At 50.2% G+C, this 14,550-nt stretch overlaps 1 protein-coding gene across 8 annotated transcripts in view; it reads right to left on the reverse strand.

The window, feature by feature from the left end:
* The window catches only part of IQSEC1 (IQ motif and Sec7 domain ArfGEF 1), a 348,634-nt gene extending 341,473 nt beyond the window's left edge, over positions 1-7,161 (reverse strand). For all 8 annotated transcript variants that reach the window (XM_055710354.1, XM_055710353.1, XM_055710352.1 and 5 more), the window contains exon 1: positions 6,758-7,161. In XM_055710354.1, coding sequence (XP_055566329.1) covers positions 6,758-7,023 — 266 coding nt within the window. In that variant the 5' untranslated portion in view covers positions 7,024-7,161. The remainder of the gene's footprint in view (positions 1-6,757) is intronic.
* Positions 7,162-14,550: the final 7,389 nt, after the last annotated feature.

Here is a 14,550-nt window from a genome sequence, read left to right on the forward strand (position 1 = left end):
AAGAAGCTTCCCACACACCACCTTGGTGAACAGCATGAGATGACCTCCTTGCCACCTGCACGAAGGAGGCAGGAGCCCTCAGACGGAAGGTGGCTCTAAGTAACAAACAACCCATCTGTGTATAGGCTGCCTACTCTATAGGCAACTCTTCCCAAATTCGGGATTGTAATCCCAAACGAGCCATAAACTCAGGGGAAATTCACTGTGCTGCGCCGCTTTGCAGGTCTGCTCAGCTGTACCACCCAGGGGCCCACAAAATTAAATAGTACCAAAATCAGAAGCACGGAGGAAACTCTGGCTGTTCCCAACCAGCCCCATACCTTAAGAAGGTCCCAGAGGAAGCCATGCACCTCTGCAACCGCTCTGTGAGGAAACTCAGCACCTCAGGGCCATGGTCAGGCATGGCAACTGCAAACCCTGCACCGCAGTTCCTGTTTAGCATCACTGACCAGCACATGGATAAAAGCCACCTAGTTTTACTGGGTGTAAAAAACTGAATTAAACTTTTTAAGATGCTACTTTCAAGAAGCATTTAATAATTTACTATTTTAATTTTAATAATTTACTCCCCATCAGTATGCTGTAAGAAAACACCTTGAAATACCTTGGGTTTTTCCACATAGCTTCTGCGACCTGCCATTGAGTAAATACTTCCTACAGATACTACTTTGAGGATGCTGTATTTTGCTTCAGGTTTACAAAAAAGCTGCACTTTATTTTTTGCTAGAAGACACCATCCCGAAGCACTGATGAAGATTTGTCTTCCCATGCAAATAACCAGGCCAACAATAATGCCAGTCAGGTTCAGAGCTGTGTATGTCTGTACCTCACATTCTCCCTAAGGGCCGTTATTTAGGTGGGTAAGGATGAAGTTTCACATCCCTCACTCAGCAGGAAGCCGAGCTCTCCACAAGCACCGTGCTTGGCACATTTACAAAGAACAGGTCTGCTCTTGCTCACCCTAACCCGTTTCTACGTAGTCCTTCAGTGCCACCCCTCTAATTTACTTTAAAATGTTAAACCGTACCTTCTCGACAAGCAGGAATTACTATATTTACGACCACAGTAACGTTCAGGATTGACCCCAAAGCCACTGCCTTATAACAGCACACTGCTCCAGACCTCCTAGCTTCCCAGCAGAACTTACGGCCACGGCTGCTCCAGTTTGAGTATCGCTGTTTCTCACAGGCGATCACACTGAACCCACAGCTGTTTTCTGGTACTAACCAGCAGACTGAAGCTCAGGTCTTCCTCACACACCTCTCGAGAAAGGGACAGTACTAGCACGCTGCTGGTGAACTACACGCATATATGGTACAGAGCATCACACACAGGCTCACTTTGGCGTGAGGGTTTTTTTTGGAGGAAAGGGAAGAGCATCTTCAGACATTCAGACTCACAGCAATTACAGCAGCTCTCATTTGCTTGCTGAGGACCTAGGATCCATAACCATTGCCAGAGATTTTCCACGAGCAGATCTTTGGAAGTGCATTCCAATTTCCTGGACAGTAAATTCATCAGGAAGACCAAAGCACTAACTAGCATGAAAACGTACTTGATTCTTCAGTTCAGAACACAAGAACTCCAAAGTTAGGAAGTGCAAAAGTTGTGTTCTGGGTCAGCAGAATAAAAGGCTTCATTACAGAAGGATTTCAGATCCACTGAGTACTTATTCCACAGGTCTGGTCTGCTTTAAATGGGACAGATTTACTTCATTTCAGGTTTTTAAACCATCTTTAAACACACTGTGTATAAATGGGTTACTTTCTGCTGCATTGGTTTTTCTCTCCCAAAATAGCATGTATTTTTGCTGTTTTCTTTATGGACCGTGTTTTTCCTCCCTCCTCTGATTTCCCAGGAACTTTCTTGATACCAGAACACTATTTTGTTATCACTGTGCTTTCTGGCACCACCACTGCCCACCCACCTGCCCGCCCCCCCCTTTTTTTTTATTAATAATACAGTACATCAGTTTTCAAATTAATTTGTCTTTATGTGTTATTTAGCTTAACATCTAGCAGATATTTGTACAAGAATTTGTCAATATTTCAACTGAGATCCAAAATAATTTAGTTCAGTTTAGTTAGCAAGTTCATGTCTTATGACACATCCTCACACTATTGATTTCCTACTGCCTGCCAGAACAACAAATGCCTGTTCTAAGAGATGCTCGCTCATCTGCTGATGTACAAATCACACTAATGATGCTGAAATGAGTGCTTCAAAAGCAAAAGCACTCCCTTCAGTGTGAAATCCTTATTCTCATAGCTCAGTATTCATGCTGCTCCAGTTACAGACTGAAAACAGAATGTTTTAAGTTATTTGAGGATGGCAGTTCACATTCTGCCCAACTTCAGAATTACACCGTCCCTGCCTGCTACAGGAGTGACAGAACACGCAGCATGCTGCAGTAGCACCAGTGCAACCTTGGGGTCCCTGCTAAGACCGTGTGCAAGGGGACATTCAGTGCCAAGAGTGACACACAAAGCCACAATCTCATTTTATGTAACCCATAAAGAAGCCTCCACACATATCACCAGAGCAACAACTTCCACTTCCTAAACCGCACTACTACTACCCTCAGTCTCAGCTGAGGTGTATCTTCTAAACACAGTGAGGACTTCTTCAAGCTCTGAGTCGTGACAGTTTTCCCCAGAGAACAAAGCCAGTCCTAGATTCATTTAAAAATAAATCAGTCAGGCCAGGTGCAGGATTTAGACTGAGTTGCAAATAACAGCCCTCTAAGATTGTTCTATCTCAGCAGACAATTATTCCCTACCTCCTGCTCGAACTCTTAGCAGGCACTCTCAGTGGAAAAGCAGCGTGGTTTTTAACTTGATTAGGTTAAGTACAAATATCACTCCCTAAGCTGGTAACGTGCCAGTGCTGAATTTTCAGAGCTAGACAAAACTGTACTTGCATAGATGTGAGATGCTCCAGCACGTTTCTTTTTATGTATCTGCACCAAAAAGTGGATTACCAAAATGGATGGATTGAACACATCTTCCTCCCACTAAGGGTCTGAGTTGTAGAAGTACTTTCTGTTTTCTCAAATGTTAAATGAAATTGATTACTGAAAATTAGTCTTCTGCAACTTAATGAGTTAAATACCTATTGTTATCTTTAACATGCTGATTCACTACATGTAACAAAGCCCTGTAATCAACTAATTATCCTCAATTCCAAGTTGGGGATATTTTCAGGTTGATTTGCACTCAACAAACTACTACAAAAGTGAAGCAGCACCCAAACCTTTTGTGGTGTACCCTCCTGGCAGGTTGAAGAGCACATCTGCACCTGCTAATCCATCCCTCTGCTCTCCCCTCCCTCAGAGGGCAACCTACACAAAAGAAACTTTCCTTCTACTCTGGTCTGGTTTTTGGAAGGACACAAACCAGAGTATTTTTACCTTACTGGATGGGTGGGTTTTTTCTTCCAGAAGTCTACTACAGCGCTCATTAACAGTTCCCCAACCCACAAGAGATCCAGCTAAAGAATTTCTACAGATATGCCAGCTTTTCCAATTTTTTTCAGCAGTCTTCAGCTATATATTCTTCCCATTGGACAAACTGAAAAGGCTGAGGACTTGTGGTTGTTTTTTTGTTGTTGTGTTTGGGTTTTTTCAAATCTTTTATTTTTTGTGTAAGATGCAATTATAGGCATATTATCTTGTATAATATTTCCATGCTTCCTTTTGTATCACACAAGCTGACCACCACCTGGTAATAGGTAACAGCCATCCTGACACTACAGCGTCAGTGATCCGTATCCACTTTACAGAGGCTGAACTGCTGCAGACAGGAGTCTAAGCAGTTTAGAAAAAAAACCTGTTCCAGTCTCAAGGTACAGGAAGTAATCTATAGTGCTTGTAAGTACTGATTTCTTGATGTATTTGACTAAGAGAAGCCCAGTTTCCTTTAAAAAGTGTTCAAGTCATTTTACCTTTGAAGTGCTGGAGGGTACGGGAGAGCACTGACTGCCACTGGTACCAGCGCACGAAGCAGCTCTGCTGCCTCTGGAAGAGGAGGGAGGTCTGTGACTGGGGGCAGGGGGCACAGGTGGGACACACCAACTCACAAGCTGCCTCCCTCCTAACACCGGAGATCCCCAAAACAAGCATCACTGACACCCAATACTGAACTTCAGCAGCAAGGGATTCCTATTCCCCACGCAAAGATACACAAGGAGCATGTGACATCTAATTCTGGGGAAACCGAGATGGAGCTTCTCAACACGAAGCCGCAGACACCCAGAACCCATGGTCTGGTTCTCAGAAAGCCAAGATAACTGTGAGACTGTGACAAGACTTCAAAACAAGAGTATTTTCTATTTTCCCAGCTGGAGACTTCCTCCATGTTTTGTATGACAGTAAACTGGTCCTGTGGGTGGCTTGGTGCCCCTGCTCCCGGTCAGCAGGAGCCCCAGCAGCCACAGCCCCCCACCTCCCCAGCTGGGGAGCCCACAGGTGGGACCCCCCCACACACACACAGCAAGACAGGGTATCCTGGAGGAAAGAAGGGGCTCGCTCCCTGCAAAAGGAGGGGGACGACACCGCCGGACACAGGACGGCTGGGGAGGCAGCATGCCTCAGATGAAGGTGGCCCTGAAAACCTGACTCACCACAGACAGTACATGGGCAGAGGGCCCAGGCCAGGGCCAGCCTCGCCAAGCGGGCTCTCTCCCCGTTTCCCCACTAAGCCCCACAGGCTGTGCCTCAGAGCAACACAACACTGCCATAAATATCCCAGATTAATTCTGATTCCAGCCTCAAATCCACTTAAGAGACTTAAAAGCCTCCGAGTCCCCCGAGCTGCCTGCCCAAAGAGAGCGCTGCAAACGAGTCATGGGCTGGAGCAGAGGAAATATTATCGAACAAGGCAAGCCATTTGTACAATTTCTGGTAATGTCGTTTGCAAGAGACAAATGGGACAAGATAGCCGAGCGGACGCCTTGTGCTAGCAGCACTGCCACACAAAAAATCCTCGGGCACTGGACACAGATGCACAGGGTAGGAATCGTGTAAATAGCCCATACTTTCTGGAAATAGCTCTTTCGCCTTCTGGGATTGATTGTTAAATGACAGCATATGCTCTCCATGTTTAAAGAGCTATTTGCTTAGTTTTCATAGAGACATCTTTGTTAATTAAAAAAAAAAAAAAAAAGCCTGAAATGAGAACCCCGGCATCGCCAAAAAGCCCCGAAGCGTTAACGCTCCGACAGCAGGAAGGGAGCCGGGCAGGGAGCGCTGCTGCCCCCCCGCACGGGTGCGAGGCGCTGGGGAGCCGGGGCCGGCAAAGGGGGCCCCGAGTGACCGACGCCCCGTCCCCGTGCGCAGCCCCCGGCCCGACCCCCGAGCCAACGCGCCCTCAGCGCGCCGCAGCCGCAGGACCAGGCAGCAGCCGCTCTTGCCCCCACCCTGGGGGGGACCCCACGGTGCCGGCAACCCCCCGGGGCAGCCCCCTCCGCCACCCCCAGCGCCGCGGAAAGGGCGATGCAGCCAGGCCGGGAAGGGGGGGCGGGGGGGCGGGCTGTCCCGCTGCCCCCCGCCACAGCGGAACCCCGACGGCAGCGCCCGAAGCGGGGCGTCTCCCCCCTCGCACCCCTCGGCGGGGCGGGCGGGCCGGCTGCGCGGGGGGGCTGGGCCGGCAGCCGCGGAGCCCCCGCTGGCCCGGCGTGGCGGAGCGTCCCGCACAGCCCCTTATGCAACCGGGCGCGCCCGGCTCCCCGCGGCGGCACGAACCGCCGGTGCAGCCGCGTGTGCGTTTGTACCGCGGGGCTGCGAACGGCCCCCTGCGCGGTGCCACAGCGGCTAAGCGGGCTCTCGGTACGATGCACGCTCTTCCCACTCGGCTCAAGGAAAACTAAATCTTAAATACTTTCCCGTAAGCAGCAGCACGTCGGGTAAGCGCCCCGACTGTAGTTACTGCTATTCCTGAATTCCTGCTCCTTCAGGATCGCGCGCAATTAAGCGGCTTTCCGCGCGCGGTAAAGAAGCGCACGATTAATTACAGCTTAGGGAGGCTGGGAAGAGACGCGAGGGCTGGGAGCGGACGCGGCCCAGAGACGGGCGAGCTGCCACCCGGCCGAGCCAGCCCGCGCGGTGGCCAGCTGCCAATGTTTACTGACCCCTCGCCGGGTCACTTTCGTTAGCGGCGGGAGCGCGGCTCCCCGCACCGCCGAGGGGCCTCGGCAGCCCCACGGCCGAGGGGGGTGGGGGGGGTGGCAGCGCCATCCCGGGCTTCCCACGGCGGGGTGCAGGCCCGGCAGAGAAGGGCAGAGCTCGCCCCACTCCTCCTAACGCCCCACTGATGCTGCTGCGCCGGGAGGGTGGCGCGCCCGGAGCATCCCCCTACCACCACCGCCCCGGGCGGTGAGGGCTGCCCGGGTCCCGGAGCGCAGGGAAAGCCGCGAGCACGGCGGGCGGCGAAGCCTGCCCTAGGGAGCCCCGGCCGTGCTGCCGCGGCTCGGCACCCCCCACCCCGGGCCCGCTCTCCGCGGGATCCCTGCTGGAGAAGCGGTGAGGCACCGGCACCCGGGCGGGCTGGGGGGCAGGGGCTGGGGGCATCCCCCCCGCAGCGGCCAGCTGCCCCCCGAGGGGACCGGCACTCGCTCCCGAGCAGGGAGTCCCGCCGCTGCCCAGAGCTCGCACCCGGGGCGGCTCTGGGAACCGAAGGCAGGAGGCGAAAGACGAAGGGAAGCCCCGCCACAGGAGAAGCCGCCTGGGGGAAGGGGGCACACGGACGCGGGCAGCACTTACTTTTCATGCTTCGCGTTCTCCTGGATGGCGCTCAGCACCCCCGGGTAGGCGGGGGGCCCGCCCTGCTGGAGCCTGCATGTGGCCAGGTGCCGGTGATGCTCGTCCTGGAGGCAGGCATTTTCGTGGTACAACTTCGCCACTTGCTGCTCCAGCTCGTCTATCCGCCGCTTCTGTTTCTCCAGCAGCTCCTGCTGCGTCTCGATAATCTTGTTCAGCTCCTTCAGATACTCCGCCGCCTTGCTGGGGTTCTCCGCTGGGCTCTCCATGGCCTCCCCGCACCTCTCACCCTTCGCCGAGCAGGTGGGAGGCGCAGGTGCCGGCCAGCCCGCTCCGCTGGGAACTTAAGCGAGAGGGAAGAAATAAATAACCCGCCGGAAACCGGCCCCCCTGCGCGCCCGCCGCTTCCCCTCCTAGAGCCGCGGCCGCCCAGGCGAGCGCAGGAGCGGCGCGCAGCGGTTCCCGGCCCGCGCCGCCATTGCTGCCGCGCGGTTCCCCGCTGCCGAGCGAGGGCAGCGCCGGCGGGGACTGCCCAGCCGCCGCCGCCCGGAGCCCCGCCGCCGCTGCCGCACGGGCGCTGTCCCGCCCCGCCAGCGCCGCAGCCGGGTCAGCCCGTCGCCTGGCAGCGCCCGCGCCCCCGCCGAGCTCGCAGCCGGGCATGGGAGCCCCGCAGCCCGCCCCGCAGCCCCCGCAGCCCGCCCGGCCCTGCGGCGGCTCCCGGCGGCCCTGCCCGCTCCCGCGCCGGAGCCGCCCGCCCGCCGCTCCCCCGCCCCGGCCGCGCCGCGCTGCCGCCGCCGGGGCTGCGCGCTGAGGCGCCGCGGCTGCCCGCTCCGGGGGGCTGGCGGCTGGGGGGGGGGGGGGCGCGTCCTCGCGGTCCCTGGCCCCCTTCCGCGGCCGCGGTGGGCGCCGCCAGCCCGTCCCCGCGGCGCCGGGGGGGTGGGGGTGTGTGAGCGGGGTGGTGTGCGGCCCCGGGGAGCTCCGGCCCGCGGGTGGGGCAGGGCAGCCGTGCGGGGACCCCGCTCCGCGCAGCCCCGTGGGGGTGCAGGGCGACCCCCGCCGCTGCTGGGCCGCGGTGTTCAGTGGCGGAGCGGCACCGGGGGGTCCTGGCGCTGTGCCCGCCGCAGGGCCCCCCCTCGGCAGCCCCCGCCGTCGGGGCCGGACCGCTGCCCGCCGGGGTGCGCCTGGGCAAGCTGCTGGGGTGGGGGTCCCCTTATCGTCCCAAGGGCGTGCCCGGTGGGAGCGCTTGGGAAAACCGGGAATAGGAAAGGGAAACGGGGAGACAGTGCAGGAAGAAGATAGGAAGGTGAATGCGTGCTTTTCTCCTCCCATCCTCTCGATGACTCCTTCATTTTTTTTCCTCGTTTTTCTACCTCTTAAACTTTGCGAGTTTCCCACTAGCCACGTTTCCCAGAGAGGCGCTTTCTGCTGCCGGTGGAGCACAAGCCCTTTCTTGTGGCACCAGCCCTCGCTGGCATGTGCCAGCAGCCATGGCGCTTGGCCATGCCTGATGCAGCAAAGCAGGGAGGTGGGCACCCGGGGTCTCGGGGCTCTCTGTGGCCTCCTTGGCGTGAGGGGCTGGAGCTTCTTGGATGGAGCTCCAAAGCGCAGGGTGGATGTCCCGACTTCTCCCCCTCTTCTGCCTCTTGCCGCCGGCTTGGCAACATAGGGAGAAGGGGCGTGGGGGAAGGATGAAGCCCAGAAACGCAGAGGTTCATCCGGCAATTCTCATATTCGTTCTCATTTTAGGTAGAAACAAGTTATCATCAAACCTGTTACTTTTGCTGTGGACATACCCCCAATGAAGGGCTGTTGAAGTGAGTGAAGCACGAAGGACTCATTTCCAGCCCTAGGGAGGATCGTGAGTTCACAGAAAAGGCTTCAGCTGCTTTTTGAAGAGGCCGAGCTTCTCTTCCAATGACTCCATCAGTATTTTGCATTAGGATATTTTTTTTCTTCAGTATACTATTTGCTCAGAATGTATTTGCTGAAGATCAGTTTGCTCTTTGTGGAAAGAAATGTAACATCTTGCTGAGGCAACCTGCATGGTAGTATTTGAGGCAGCCCAAATATTTGGCAGGGGTTACATTGATAAATACAGCAAGTGAACTTGTTTCTTACATGCAAAATAAAATGTAAAGTGAGATGCTCAAAACTCATTAATGTATCAGCAGACAATAAAAGCTTATTAAGCATTTCACAGAGAGGACAGCCAAAGTGAAACAGCAGTGGTTAGTAGAACTAGAATCCGTTTGAAAGCGATTTCAGGTAGAAATTCCTGAGTTCGTGGGACCCGTGCAGCCTTGCTAAAGAGGCGCGAGCCGTTTTAAGTGTGATTACTTTCCTTCCTTCTTTTACAGATTACAAGGAAGTGCCTCAGTTCCCAAATGGCAAAGCTGTATCTTGTTCGGTGGCTTACAGTCTTGTTAGATAAGCTAACTGAGGAATAATAGCTTGTGAAGGGACTAGCTTCTCTTTCATGTCTGCTTGATTTTGGAGGGTTTGGGGTTTGTCGGGTTTTTTTGAGAGGATACCAGTAAAAAGATAATGAACTTGACCTGCCAGTCAGAAGCTCGGCTGCTTGTGCTGTCCCATAGAGGACATGGAGAAAAGCAAACCTACTGGAAACACTCTTCCCAGGAAACCATAAATTAGACTGGAAAATTTTAGTAAACCCTCAGAAAAGCCTTTGGGTTGGCACCTGGCTACCAGGGCCATGCTCCCGGTGTGCTTGGTATGTCGCTGGCACTCGGCATTTAGAAATGGGAGGGGGTGCTCTGTGTCTGAGGGATTGTTCCTCTGAGCCTCAAAAGGCCTGTGTGCTTCAGCACGCTCTGTAAATTAACAAGAGGTAAACTTAGAAGATAAGCATATTCATGGAATCAATAATATATTCAGTCTCTCTGTGTAAGACACAGATTGTAAAAGCAGATCCAGCTTGTTCGGATTTGCTCAGTTAGAAAATGAAGTGACATCAAGCCTAACCTTTTTAAATATGAAAATTGCCAAAATAGCATTTGTGTTACTTGCTAACATCCTACCTCAGACTGTCCATTTTTATAAGCTAAGTATCACATGGTTAATTCTTGCCTAGGAAGGTGCCAAGGGGGTCTTAAATATGAAAGGAAATGTTGCGCGTTCAGTAAGTAGGATCCTCTTACTAATTCATTGCTAGCAATACATAAATATCCCATCACACTGTGGAAGAACTTCAGGATGGCCTTAATTTTAGGCTGTCTCAGGTCTTTATACTTTCTGGCAAATGAATACCCTGCAGAGTACCATTTGTGAGTGTAAGGGCGTTTGTTCCCATGTCCGATCCAAATTCTGATCGGGATTCAGGGAGGTGTCTCTGCTGCTTGTGGGACTCCATATGCCGTTAGATGCCCCACAGAGATTGGGCACATCTGCTGGTCCAATTCTAAAAACCTGGCTCTTGTACTTGCTACATGCCTGTCTGACTGGGATGTTTGGTCAGATGTGAGTTTGTTGGACTGCATAAAAACTAAGCATAAAATGTTACTATCTCAAAAGCGATTTGGTGTGGCTAATAATGCCAGGAGTGAGCAAACAGCTGAAGTAATTTTGTCAAATACAAGACCAGGAGAAAGCCTCTGATACATATTTTCCATGTACAATTAATTAGGTCAGTATAATATAAAACACAAGAACCCAGAAGTCATGCAGTGATTTGTGCTCAATCTTAACTCTGCCCTCCATCTCTCTCTCAAAAATTTCTCTTGGAAGCCACTTCCTTCCTGCTTGCACTGTCGCCTGCTCTCCTCCCCCTTTACTTCTCTCCCTCTCTCCTTGGTTTTGCTGGATTGTCTTTAGACACTGAGGAGCATTACCCTCTTGCCAGAGTTTATGTGTAGGTACCAAATTCTTTCACACCATGTGCCTAGTGTGTGTGTACCCTAATACACAATATACGTGTGCCCTGTCTCAGAACGGGGTACTCCCCGTGCACCCAGAAGCGCTTGTTCGTCTCCAGCAGGCTGACAGTGGGGAAACAGCTGAGCGGTACCAGAAAGACCAACATTCTCTGTAGCCCATTTGCTGCACGCTTTTGAGATTCCTTGGAGAAGGAAGGCAATAGAAATCATGCTGCTGCCCTGGACCATTGCCTCGGTAGGGCATGTACTGCCTGCGAGACTGGTATTAAAAAAAAAAAACCAAACAACTAAACACAACACAAAACCAACACACAAACAAAACACCAAAAAAAGGCGGCACAACCTTAAAGACCTGAAGTCTTTTAGAAACTGGCTGCTTCTTTCCCCTCTCCTGGTTACGGATAACCCACTGTTAAAACCTGACATCTTACTTCTCTTACTGGTCTATCTGATTTCTACTTACAAGCATGGAACATCCTTGTGCCTTTTCCTACCACAAATCTTTCACAATAATCTCTTGTGAAATACGATCATAACACCATTGAACTTGTTCTCGGATGAATGGCATGCACTGAGTCTCCCTCTTGTAAAAGGGAGATTGCTTGAGCAGCCTCTGTCAGCCCTGGAGTTCTCGGCGCACCCCGCGGTGCCTGAGCAGCTTGTATGGCAGTTGAACAATTAGGCTGTGCTTTTACCCTGACCAGCTTATAAACTATTTAAAGTATCACAAGCTAAGCATGACAAAGTTACAGGCCCTATTTTGAGGCGTATACACAAGGCAGTAGAAAGTTCAATTATAATTTTTGGAGTGCTGATGCCAAGCCTACTGATCATTGCTGTTTGCGTGACTTGCCTTTTGATTTATGGAAGAAATGATAAATTGGCTCTTCTGGGTTACATAGCTTGATCTGGAAGTTTGCCTGCAGAGTTTGGTCCTGAGCTAATCCATCTAAATACCTAACTTTAACCGAGTCTTTAGCTCTAATGAGCCTTTCATAAAAGTATTTCCTTTGTATTTTTGTTAGTGTCTGTGAATTCTTTGTGTATATCTTGTTTTGATAAGCAGAATCAGGGAATGTTAGTAGGCAAAAAAAACCCCAACGTGTCCTCTTGTTTGAAGTCCTTGGGAAAGTACTGTGGTTTTGAGTCCTGTAAATTAAAAAGCCCTGTTAGTGTAAGGTATCAAGCAACTCTAATATAAAAGCGTGGGATAAATTAGCAAGGAATATTTTGCTTCTTTGGGGAAAGAGGAAAAGTCAGTAATGGGCTTATAAAGGAAAGGATATGCTGTTTAAAGAGATGGCTCATGGTTTTTCTTGGGGAGTGTAATGTGGCAGCAGCACTGAAGGCAAGGCGTACTGTGAGCCCCGGCTGGTGGGACAGATGCCACGTTCTAGCAAAGCGGGAGGAAGGGGGATAACACCACATGGAGCACTTGCAAATGAAGCACCTGGCATGATCTGCAGAGGAGCTGCAAGACGCCTTCGTAAGCCCTTGGATCTCAGCAGTGCAAGGGCCTTGGTGCACGGGGAGTACCCCGTTCTCGGACGGGGAGCACGTATGGCTGTATTAGGGTACACACACACTCAGAACGGGAGCTGAAGCGGCGTCACTGAAGGTGGGCGTAATGCTTCTGGTGCGCTGCAGCAGTCGGTGAGCGCTCCTCAGTTATGACAAGGAGAGGCAGGAATGGACACGTGACCAAAGGAGAAAAGTATATGCTACGATATCAAATACCTAGTGTCAAGAGCAGATAGGCGCTGGAAGAAAACACATTAAACAGATGAACAGTAGAGGCGTATTGGTGGGGCAAAAAAACTTAGACATGAGATTAGGAAGCTGGCTATTAAAGAGAGGAAAGCAAACAGATGAAACCCTCCCAAAACTGCAACTTCACAGATTCACTGAAAGCAAGGAGGAATATCAAATGCTAAAATATGCATCGGTGTGGTCCATCACCATTTCTTGTGATTACATGATTTCATTGCAACATGCTTCTTTTTTTAAGCTTATAAAGCAATACAATATCATACACAATATCAAATAGCAGCACTTCAATATCAAAACACCCAAACCAAAGTTTTCTTGAAGTCTGTTCTACATAAAAACCTAATAAGCAAACTTGCTCATATAAATGTGTTGAAGGTTGGGGTTTTTGGGGGTGTGTTGTTTTTTTTAAAAAAAACACTACTTAAAGGAATAATTATCTATTTTGCCAGAGTTAAATTCACCCACTATTTTCCATTTTAAGATGTTGTATTCCATTTTGATTCCATCCATTTCCATTCTAGTATTTTTCTGTAGTTGGTTGGAGTCAGTTTTTCCATGCTTACCATGTTGTTCAGATTGAATTATCTAGTGAATTTCAGCAAACAGTGCTTTTCAGAATAAGATTGTGAGAAAACATGAACATCAGATAAGGTTATTTTAAATAACCATAGGAACAGAAATTAGGCAAAAGTCAGAAGAAGCAACTGTGATAAAATATTAAATCCTCAGATATATGTTTTTATTTTGCCAGAGGTATTTTAAATTGGACACCTACATTGATGAACACTGATGATTTTTATCATTAATTTCTTGTTCTCATTTCACATCTGTAATTGGTGTGGTGCTTACTAGGATGCTATGAAGAGAAACTGGCTTAGATGGCATAGTAATGTCTTTTACATTAGGAAAGAATTCTACCTTCAAAGAGAAGTTGAAATAGCAAAAAAATTAGACGATGGGGAAGCATCCTGAAAAATCATTATCAAATGGCATTTCCAATATGTATTCTGTTCATTCTGTCTGAGTCCAATGGATAAAATCACAAATAGTTTGAAAGCAGGGCATACCATTGTGTATATGTATATGATCAAAGAGAAGAATTTGTTGCATGGGTAATCCTAATTACAGCATTTAATAACTTCAGAAGGCTTGAAAATTCAGCCTCGCCTATTCTTTTAAGTAGTGTACCTCTCCATACCTCCTGGCTTATTTGAAATCTTGTATCCCTATAAATGATTTAAAACAATTAGTATTCAAAGTAAGATGTACAGATCCATCAGGAAGCACTTAGGTGACTGAAAATGAAGGTTATGACAGAGGCTTAATATGTTCTTGCCATTTATAATGGTTTTTAGCTTGTGTGTTTGGATGGTTTAGTGAATCCTTGTCATCAACAAAATTTGGAGGGAACAAACCTATTTATTCATTTTGTATGAATTGCAACAGCATGTAAGTGGTGAAGGCTTGGGTTCCTGATCCTTTCATCCCATCCAGAACACCTTTTAATTGAGTGTGCTGTTACGTACATCTGATGTGGAGCGTTTCACCTGCTTTTGCTAATTGTACAGCATCCCTAGGACAGCTACTCTATCTGCTGTCAAGATTGACATACCTCAGTATAACACTTCACTCTTCAATGCATGTTAGCAGCTGGAAATGGGCAATGTTAATTCAGGCAGTCATTAACTAAAAAGGTCACGAGCACATAATTATGGGTTGCTACTGAGAACCTCTAATCTCCAGTCCATCTCCAAACTCTGTCGTAACAGGCAAGAACTTTCCATCTTCCTATCTGCAACATGGGCGCTGCCATGCGTATGTCCCCGCAGCACGCCTTGAGGCTGCAAATCCTTTCCCACTAACAAAACGGTGCAGAGCAAAGCCCCCAAAGAACACCGTTACGTTTACACAGGGAAGTGTGCGGAGAGCTCGCTCCTGTCTCAGCAGTGAGCTATCAGCACCAGTGCAGCCCTGTGCTCAGCACTGCTGCCTCACTGGGATACGGCACCGTGCTGGCAGCTGCAGCCCCTGCAGCTCTGGAGCATCCCAAGGCACTGCTACTTCACAGATCCTGACATCGTCCTGTACAGTGAGATTCAACATGAGCTTCTGTGACGAAAACTAGCTAGGGAA

The sequence above is a fragment of the Falco cherrug genome, chromosome 4 (genome assembly GCF_023634085.1).
Source record: "Falco cherrug isolate bFalChe1 chromosome 4, bFalChe1.pri, whole genome shotgun sequence".
Classification (NCBI taxonomy): domain Eukaryota; kingdom Metazoa; phylum Chordata; class Aves; order Falconiformes; family Falconidae; genus Falco; species Falco cherrug.